This window comes from Chrysochloris asiatica, unplaced genomic scaffold (genome assembly GCF_000296735.1).
Source record: "Chrysochloris asiatica unplaced genomic scaffold, ChrAsi1.0 scaffold00184, whole genome shotgun sequence".
Classification (NCBI taxonomy): domain Eukaryota; kingdom Metazoa; phylum Chordata; class Mammalia; order Afrosoricida; family Chrysochloridae; genus Chrysochloris; species Chrysochloris asiatica.
The window spans coordinates 4,937,174-4,947,954 of NW_006408702.1; the positions used below are offsets into that span (position 1 = coordinate 4,937,174).

Consider the following 10,781-nt stretch of genomic DNA (forward strand, 5'->3'; position numbering starts at 1 on the left):
GATGTTCCAAGGTTGAGCATGCATCACTATTTACCTCTGTTCAATTAGGCCATGCAAACCTGTCTCAGTGTTCCCCTATCTATCTTGTTCTTCCACCCCTCCCCACAAAGCAGGAATTTTTAAGTTAATCAAATGAATGTCTAATTAAAACATTTTTTAAAATGAAAGGAAAAATTTCCAGTAAGACCATAAAATGAAAGTTATTAAGAGAAAAATTTAACTTTTTTTCACTCTAGAAACCAGACTTTGATTTTTTTAGAAAAATACCTCGTTAAAAAATATTATAAAATCAGTCCAAATGTATAGCATTTCTAAGTTTTGCTAATTTTTTCTGTTATGACTAGTAACTGAGAATGTTGCTCTTTTATAAGCAGGTTATAGAGCTGGAAACAAGGAAATCCGAGCTCCCTAATTGAAAAGGACAAATAATGCCGACAGAATCAACACAGCAGAGTGACTTGAAACCTTGTACTAATTCTAGTCTCTGTGTTCCAACATTCTACTTGAACTGTATTTTGAATTATAATAGAAGACATTGCCAGCATTAGAATGAAAACGAAAAGTTCATAGCCATCTATCTAGTTGATTCCAACACTGCAGCCCTACAAGGGCAGAGCAGAACTTCCCCATAAGGTTTCTAAACGTGTAAATCCTTACTGAAGCAGACTGCCACAGCTTTCTCCTACAGAGGCTGGTGGGTTTGAACCACCAAACTTTGCACTTTAACCCTGTGCCATCAAGGGTCCTTAACAACAGATTAATCATTTAATGTCGTTAAGTCCTTAATAATATTAGTCATTTAAATATCTTAAAAATTTTCCACACCTGTGATTTATACAATAACGTGCTACTTAGAGTCAAAAGCCTTGATACCAGTTATGCAGTGCACAAATAAAACCCACCTGTAATGGCATTGGATCGTCCGTAATAAAGGAAATCTTGAAGTTACTGCATATCAGTTTTCCCCACAAATCATACTGACTTGTGTCTGTTGCGATGCATTTTCTCACAAAATTCACTTCATTTACAACAATTTCTCCTTTGGGGGGAAAAAAGAAATCATTGTATGAGCTTCACTACTACTGTAAAATATCCCCTGAGTGCCCTAGAAAGACCATTCATTTCATGATGCTGATGGTAACAGGAAGAACCTTAGGCGCTCCCCCTCCCCACAACAGTGACAAGTAACAAAAGACTGTTTTCCACTTGCAAAATATAGAAATTGAGGGGAAAAGAGCGATGGGGAGGGGCTGCAGTGGGCTGAAGCAGAAGGGCTGGCCCTGAGTCTGCACTCATAACTACCATGATACACTGCCTTTCATGACTTCGATAGTAATATTCAATTACACGGAGCCGTGGTGATGCCGTGGCAAGGTAAGAGCTGGGCTTTACCCACCAGCCGGTCTGTGGGAGAAAGATGTGGCAGTCGGCTTCCATAAATAGCTGTAGTTTTAGAAACCCTATGGGGCAGTTTTACTGTGTCATGGAAGCATCCAGAGAAACTTATTAAACAATCCACATACATAAAATTTATATCTTCTACAGTTCATCAAACTCGGTATGGTTTCAGCCAACTCTGGTACCAGAAACTGCCTATCTAATCCAGCCTTCCCTCTCTCTCAACAGATCTTGGCTACTAATTACAACAAGGACCTTAACCTAAAATATGAAATTAATTATACCCATTTCCAGGTGGCTGCACCTCATCCAAACCATCCATAACTTTTATGATTTAATACATATTTCACATGTATGTTGTACTAAACAAGACCACAGGCTTCCAGGTTCCTGAGAAGGGAGCAGAGGCTGACGAAGAAGAGAACAAGCTGGGGACCAGTGGAGACCTATGTGACCGGCCATCACATGTGTGCAGTCAGGATGCACACACTCAGGGTACAGCCCTTTTCCCGTGAGACCCGTTTCCCTCGAGACCCGTTTCCCTCACTGATGGTACAAACACAGAATGTCAAGCCTGTGAATGCAACAAGAGGAAGACAAAGATAAAAGAAGGAGGATTTAATGAGTTTGTTGTTGTTAAGAGCTGTCAAGTTGGTTCTGAATCATAGCAACCATGTATAGGGTAACTGAGGAGCAGCCGGTGGGATTTGAACTGCTGACCTTGTGGTTTGTAGCCCAGTGTTTATCCTACAACCTGTGAGCCAAATCCAGCTATTTTTATAAATAAATGTTACTGAAACAAAGTCATGCTCCTTCGTTTGTGTACTATATATAGCTGCTTTAATGGGACAAAGGCAGCATTCAATTCTTGAGACGGAGATCTAATGGCTTACAAAACTGGACACATTTACTATCTGGCCCTTAATAGAAAAAGTCTGCCCACCCTCCTGCTGGAGACACTGCTTAAAGATATATGAAACAAAGCTTAGGAGATGCATTTCGGCATGTCCTTTTGGATGTTTTAATGTGCAATTGGCATGGTGATCTTAGAGTACCCCGGAGGCCTCCTCAGGACAGTGGTCAGAAGGAACAGACAACACAACTTTGCTCCTTCTGGAATGTTTCTATGACAAGTCCAAATATCCTTTCTCACCAATGAGGTGCAGCATTCAATGGAAGGCTGTACTGAAAACCTGGACCAAACCATCCTACTACCTAGACTCCACCATTGAACAAAAAACAAGAAGAAAACTGCACATCTTATTCTAAATTGTGATTTAGTGATCCTGTCTTTATTCCTGAGGTGTCTTTTCATCTTTTCTCAGCTAAAAACTAAGAATGAATGAATGAAAAAGAGAAAATCAGTAATAGACTTATCTGAACAAGCAAACCCTTGTATGCTGGCAAAAGACTGTCCACAAGCTCGAGAGCCAAGATATTACAAGTAGAGGTAAAAGTGGAGAGGCATCCAAAGGAACACTGCAGTACAAAGGACAAGAACTCCACCCGATCCTTGTGGCAACTACGGAACTAGAATCTTTCTTTACAGGGACGACAAGCTATATAGTCAAGTAGTTACTAATATTCCCTAATAAGGTGCTGTCGGATAAGCACTGGACTGCTAACCACAGGTCCAGCAGTTCAAACCCAGCAGCAGCTCCTCAGAAACCCTAGACTCAGAGGGTTGCTATGAGTTAGAACTGATTCTAAGGCACTTAACACCAACACCCACCACCTGTACTCAGAAGCCCTTCTAAGTTCAATGGGGAGTTGTTCAGGGAGCGTCACGGAGGAAAGACAAGATAGACGTGCATTTTTATTGTTGAAAAAGGCAGCCACAATTCTCACTAACAACCTCAGGATTTCAAGGGCGCTAAAATCTGGGTAAAGGAGTTCTGGTAGCATAGTGGTTACGAATTGGGTTGCTAACCTCAAGGTCAGCAGTTTGAAACTACGAGCTGTTCCGTGAGAGAATGATGAGGGTTTCTGCTCCCGGAAAGACTTACAGCCTCAGAAACCCTATGCAGGGTCACTATGAGTTGGAACTGACTCCATGGTACATAACCACCACCACCACCACCACTACCACCAAAGTCTTGGTAAGGAGTTCGGGTAATGTAGTGGTTATCAATCGGCCTGCTAATCTCAAAGTCTGCAGTTCGAAACTACCAGCTGTTCTGTGACAGCAAGATGAGAGTTTCTGCTCCCATACAGATTTACAGCCTTGGAAACTGACTCATCTTAATGACAAAGTTGTTGTTGTTAAGTGCCGTCAAGTCGGTTCCGACCCATAGCAACCCTGTACAGGGTTTCCGAGGCTGTAAACCTTCATGGGAGCAGAAAGCCTCATCTTTCTCCCATGGAGCGGCTGGTAGTTTCAAACTGCTGACCTTAAGGTTCGCAGCCTGATTCATAATCACCACGATACCACGTTGTAGGACTGTATTAACTTTATAAAGACAACCAATGATACCTAACTGAAATACACTCCCCAAATCATGAGTCAACAACACACAGGGCAAAAAGGAATGTTTCTGGGAAAGGCACTTATGGTCAAATGTTAGGACAAAGTACTTCTTGGTCACAACAAAAATGAGCTGTTGCTGGTAAGTGCCGTCGAGTTGGTGCCGTCGAGTCGGTTCCGACTCATAGCGACCCTGTATAGGGTTTCTGAGGAGCGGCTGACGAGTCTGAACCACCAAGCTTGTAGTGCAAACTGACCTTGCGGTCAAGTGCTTACGCTACAGGGATATGTTGTTAATTGTCATCAAGTCAGCTCCGACCCATAGCGACCCCGTATAGTGTTTCTGAGGAGCAGCTGGTGAGCTTGAACCACCAACCTTGTGGTTCAAACCAGCTCTGCAGTCCAGCGCATTAGCCCACAGAGTCACACCATGAGCTACTGCCAGTTCAGTTGGGTAAGAGGCCTGGGGAGGCTGTTCCCTCCTGCCAGCCTCACTAGACACAAGGGGCCATGAGAGAGCAGTACATTTACCTCATTCTGTAGCCCTGCAGGGATGGGTGGATCTGCTTTCAAATGTTCTGCCCTCCAACTGTAAAAATGACTTCCCCAGGGGGGAGAAGGATCAAACTCAGCATCAACCCAGGGCCAATTCCTGTGAGGTGGCGCTCACACAGGCCTCTGCCCTTCAATCTGGGCCAATTCTGACATCCATAGCACTCACTAGTTCTCTGCTGTGTCTGATAATCCGTTGCAGAGGTCACCCAGAACCCACAGACAATACATACTATTATGGGGCTTATAGGGAAGCAACAGGTTACAACCAAGATCAGGAAAGGGCACGAAACAATCTTTGGTCAGGACATCATTGTCTTGGCCATGCCCACAGGCTCTCAGCCATGCAGGCCCCAGGTCTCTGCCTTGCTCGGGCAAAGCTCTTTCCACTCTACAGATAAACGACCCAAACGCACTGGAGCCTGTCAGGGAGCCTCAGCTCCAGCTTCTCAGAGTGGAAGCAAGACTCCCGCCCACAGCCACTCAGTTTTCTTGCTCCATGGACAGGAAGCTCACTGCTCGAACTCGGGCTCTTGGTTCTGTGCCTGTGATGCTCCTTCTCTGGTGTCCCCACTCAAGAATGTGCTCACTCAACTTTCTGGATGGGAGTAAGAGTCCACTGGGATGGCTCAGTTTAAAGCTAATAGGATGGCAAGACCGGCCAGTCCTCTCGTTAGGGTCCACGTACCTTATGTACACGGTTCCACAGCACCTGGGTGCCATGTACCTTATTGACATTATTAGTGGGCAGCGATCCAGTCCCCTTGGTAAACCCCAAGCACGTTCTACCCAGTCATTTGGAGTTCTGGTGTTGTGCAGCAGGATCAGCTCCGGACTGCAAGGTCGGCAGTTCAAACTCACCAGCCGCTCCTCGGAAACCTATACAGGGTCGCTGTGAGTTGCAACTGACTCCACAGCACTTGACAACAACAACGTAGTTATCTAGAGTCACAGTGTAGTGCTGTAGGGTAAATGCAAGACCACAAGGTCTGTCTGAACCACAAAGGCTGGTGGTTCAAACTCACCATCTGCTCTTTGGAAACCCTATCCTATGTTGCTATGAGTTGGAATCAACTCAACGACACTCAGTACGCCCACACCTAGTCATTTGGTAGTAACTACAATGTCCTGGTGTGGCACTGTGGGTTAATGCACCAGACTGCAAAGTCATTTGAACTACAAGGTTGGCGGTTCAAGCTCACCAATTGGTCATCGGAAACCCTATGCTGAGTCGCTATGGGTTGGAATCGACTCGCCAGCACTTCACAACAACGATGAAGACTATGGTTAGAAATATCGTATCAAAGAATTCAGGGCACCATTAACACCCCTAAACACACCCGTCCTTATGAGACCTATATGTGATGGTTCACAAATAAGGTCAGAGTCAGCATAACTGATACCCGAAGCTTCTGAAATGACCTGCTTCTTCAATCTGACCGGCAGCGAACACCAGTTCTTCCAGGAAGCTTCAGGTTCCCAAGATTACTAGCAGTTTCTCCTTTTGCTAGCTGCAGCTATTTTTCCATGACATTGGTTACAGTGGTCTACAGCACGCCCTGGTGGAGTGCCCTCTTCTAGGACCTGGGATGGGCCTAACCCCAGAAGCAATGCAGGGATGGGACAGATCTTCTGTCCTAAGAAGATCTGCACTCCTGGGAGCCCGAAGCTGCCTCTTAAGACACCCAGCTGCCCTGCTGGCGAAGGAGAGACATGCATGCTTCTGCCCCAATGTCTCAGCAGACCTGCCGTCCACACGAGTGCCCACCAGCCAACCAGCGCAGCTGAGCTCAGTCCGGGTCAAAGAATAATGAGAAAAAAAAGTTGCTGGAAGCCATAGGTTTTGGGGTGATTTGCCAGTACTAACTGGTGACGTAGTGGTTACGAATCGGGCTGCGAACCTTAAGGTCAGCGGTTCGAAACTACCAGCTGCTCCACGGGAGAAAGATGAGGCTTTCTACTCCCGTAAGGATTTACACCCTCGGAAACCCTGTACAGGGTCGCTATGGGTCGGAACCGACTCGAAGGCACTTAACAACAACAACAACAACTGGTGACCAAAACCACTAGTAATCCAAAGATATCTTTTTTTCTCAACAAAAGACAATTACTCAATGCAAAGGAAATGTGGCCGATGTTTCCTAGCACAACCTTCTCAGTCAACAGGCTACAGAGCTGGTCATCTGTTAAGAAGGAAAACACTTCTTAACCTAATGTGTACATTTCCATGATTTTTAAAAATGACAGTTCAAAAGTAGACGGCTAACTTGTGACAGTCTGGGGCTCTGGCCTAATTATCATTCAACCTAAAGAAAGAGGCCACCAAAATGAATTATCTACTACAGGGTAAGTGGTGGTAAATGAAACTGTTCCCATTTCTCTACGATGTTTACTTAATTTCCCCCTATTATTTCTCCTCTTACAAGTATCCTATTGTCCCCCACAAAGAGAAAAATTATTAATGTTATAAAAAGAAAAAATTCTGATAACTAAAATTTGAATCACCATCATCTGGAAGATACAAAGACCTACTGAACTATGTTCAATTTCAAGAGTTCTACAAATAAAACATTCTCTATGCTGTAGAGATCATTTCTTTGTATCTGAGAAAATGAGTAAATGGAAATCAGGTTCTGCTGAGTTTGAACACAAAGATCTTTAAATGGCTTCAAACTTTGCTTATCAAAAGGTGGTGTTGTTTATGGAGTCGGTTCCCACCCACAGTGACTCTGTATAGGGTTTCCAGAGAGTGGCTGGTGAGATTGAACCGACAACCCTGCAGTCAAGCCAACTTTGTAGTTCAGCGCATCTAACCCACAGAGCTACCCTAGGCAGTCAATCACAGAATAATGCACATCTTCCAAATTCAAAAGCCTTCCTCACATAAACCGATCCTGTAGTCCAGCACATTAACCCACAGCGCCATGCCAGGGCTCGCTCTATCTAAATAGGACATATAAACAGAAGTCCTGAGACTATTTCCTTGTTTACATTTTAAATGACTGATCCTGAAGAGGGAACTGATGAGGAACATTTCAGCACTCTAAAAGATACCAAGTTATCACTGAGATTGTACCCTAGGCCTTACAGTAAAGCAATGGTGAGCTAGAGAAGGCTTGCACTGCTTCAGAAGAAGCAACTAGGTTCATCTCACTCACCTCCAGGGTCAGTGGTATCAAGTGGATAGCTTGGAATCAACCACAGTGAGTATTTACACACAAAATGTTTACCATATCAGCACAAGACTGGTAGTTACCCCGAGAAGCCTCCAAGAAGACAAAATATAAAATTATCTTCCAAATGGGGTAGGCAAAAAGTATCATGGAAAAAAACTTCCTAAATTATAAGCTGATGGGTTAAGATTTTCTCTTACAATTTGCGAAAAGAATTTGAAAAATCATTAAAGTGTGTTTTCGTGAAACCTTTACAATAAAGCTCTAAATGGTCTAACAAGAAGTTTTTAGCTGCCTGAGAACCAAACATTCAAGTGACATTCTCTTTTCTACGTCCTTCTGAGCTCAAATGGTTGATTATTCTAGGGAACACAGACCACCCTAGTGTTACTGTTCCCCACGTAGACCTGTCTACTGTTTAGCTGACAACTGAGTCATGGGGGTGAGCTAATTACCGGACCTGAAGGGTGGCTACAGGCTCCAGTCATCTCCATCTGACCAGTCACCCTGCTGTGTTTTTGTTGTTTTTTAATAATGACTTTGAGTTTTGTTTGACATCTTTCTTCCACACTATCCAGGATCTTGGAGTCCTAGTGTGGCACTGTAGGATAAAGCACCAGTCTACAAGGTCAGTTTGAACCACAAGATTGGCACCTAACAACAACAATACCCAGGACCTTCCATTGTGATTCCTTTCAGGGCAATTGGTAGTGGCAGCCTGGCACCAAATATTTCTCCTGGTCTCAGGGCCACGGAGGCTGATGCGCACATGGTCCTAGTTCACTGGACTATTTCCAAGCATCTTCAATTTGTTCACTTTCCTTCCTCTGGTAAGGCAGAAGCCAATGGTTGCACCTTAAATGAGCCCACACGTGCTTTTGTGACCCCAGTTGCTAGTTACCAAATTAGGATGTAGAACACCGTCCTTGTGAATTGTTATGCCAACGGACCTTGGTGTCCCCAAGGTGTTTGGTTATGTCCAAGAGGTTTTCCTAACTTTACCCACTGTATGCTTCACCACACTGATGGCTACATTGGCAGCACAGGTAAATACACATATAGAAACATCCTCTGTCAAACCTACCTGTATTCGTAGACACAGTGCCGCCCCCCTCCCCCCGTCCCAATACGGGTTCAGCCTGAGTACCAATGCATCCATGGCCAGAGCACCATTCTTGCAGGACTGTGTATAAGACTGTGCTTACCTGTGTTCCCGCCCTCCTCTCAGCGTCTCCCTGCCTCTGGCAGTGTACACTGACTTTCCCTTTACCCATGTTAATGTGTCCAGATGCTAGTTACTCATTTACTCTCACTTCCCCTCCGGCCATTGGCATTTTTAAAAGAATTCTAGCATGAAATCCTTTTGTCGACTTTTTATAATAGTGGTCTCCTACATATATCTGTCTTTCTGTAACTGACTTACTTCACTCCACTAAGCATAATGTCCTCTGAGCTCATCCGTTTATGAGATGCCTCACAGACTCATCATTATTGTTTAATGCTGTGCTGTTGTTGTAAATAAGTGCTATCCAGTTGGTTCTGACTCATAGCTACAATGCAGAAAGTTTCTGAGAAGTGGCTGGTGAGTTTGAACCACCGACCTGGCAGTTCAAACTGACCTTGTGGTCCAGTGCTTATCCTAGTGCAAGTCTAAGAGAGCCAAAATATGACTTGGAATATATCTTACCTGAATTTAGAGATCATCTAAAGGACAGATTTGATGCATTAGATACTAATGAACGAAGAAGACCAGAAAAGTTGTGGGATGATATCAAGAACATCATACGAGAAGAAAGCAAAGAGGCACTACGAAGACAAAAAAGAAGGAACACACTAAAATGGATGTCAGAAGAGACTCTGAAACTCGCTCTCCAGTGCAGACATGCTAAAGCAAATGGGAGAAAAGAGGAGACAAAAACGATGAAAAGGAAATTTTAAAGGTCAGTTCAAAAAGACAATGTGAAGTATTAAAATGAAATGTGCAAAGACCTGGAGGTAGAAAACCAAAAAGACCACGCTCAGCACTTCTCAAGCTGAAAGAACTGAAGAACAAAATTCAAGCCTTGGCTTGCAACACTGAAGGATTCTATGGGTAGAATACTGAAGGGTGAAGAAAGCATCAAAAGAAGATGAAGGGGTTCTAGAACTTGCCCAGTGAAATAGTCCTCTTGTGGAGCCTTTGCAGTGTATAGGACTGTAGATGAAATCCTGAGACTCATCCAGAACCTTCTGAGGTGGGACATTCCCACTAGAAAGGACAAGCAGACCAGCATGGAATAGCTAGAGCAACAGAAGATACATCTTCAAAGAAAGATCTTCAGGAAAAACCCAAAACAAAAATGGCAGTATGATTGGCTACTACAAGAATAAGCAAGTTATTCAATGGGGAGCCATCAAGGCAAGCAATTCAGTCCCTTCAGGACAAACCCGCCTCTAAACTGAAACTCAAAGGGAGCACTTGAGCAGGCATGTAAGCTTGCTGGTGACCACATTGGTCTACTACTTAGTGGAAGAAGGGGAAAGGCAGCAATGAAGAAATGGGCTGACTTCAACCACATTCCACAGACTCCTGTTGACCTGGAGATCAGACAGAGAAGAGGAAGGGCTGGTTGGTCCAAAGTGTGGTGAGACCTGAGGACACTTGAGCCCATGGTCAAGGACATAGCCACAGAGGGCTAGAGCTGAGAGTGAGGCATCCAGTTGATATGAAGTGAAGGGAGACACATAAGAACGCCCAAACTTGCAGACAGTACCCATTTGATATAGCCTCGATGGCTTGATATTCAGAACTAGACAAGAGGAAGATTAAAAAAACACACAACTTTTGACAAAGGAAATGAGTGTAAATTGCTACAATTTGATGAACTTGACCTATACTTACGGAGATAGTAGCTCTAAATACCAACAGAGAGGGAAGGAGTCTTCATATCAAGTATCAATGCTATCCCCTCTGTATACAGGGTAAATAGAGACGGACAACTCAGACATCGGCTCCCTAAAATGAGGGGCCAATAAAGGCACAAAGTGACTGGCATACTAAGTTTCAAGAAGGAGTTTAGTTTAAGAGTGTGTAGGGGAAGATAAGAGTCCCCACTGAATAGTTTTCATCTTGTCTGGATGGGTCAGGTAAAAAGAGATGGGGATATGATTCTTACAATTCAAGAGTGAGTAATTGTTACCATGACTAATTGCGA

At 44.0% G+C, this 10,781-nt stretch overlaps 1 protein-coding gene across 1 annotated transcript in view; it reads right to left on the reverse strand.

The window, feature by feature from the left end:
- MTMR10 (myotubularin related protein 10) overlaps positions 1-10,781 on the reverse strand; it is a 98,495-nt gene that overhangs the window by 74,750 nt on the left and 12,964 nt on the right. The window contains exon 3 of the mRNA XM_006872144.1: positions 903-1,039. Coding sequence (XP_006872206.1) covers positions 903-1,039 — 137 coding nt within the window. The remainder of the gene's footprint in view (positions 1-902; positions 1,040-10,781) is intronic.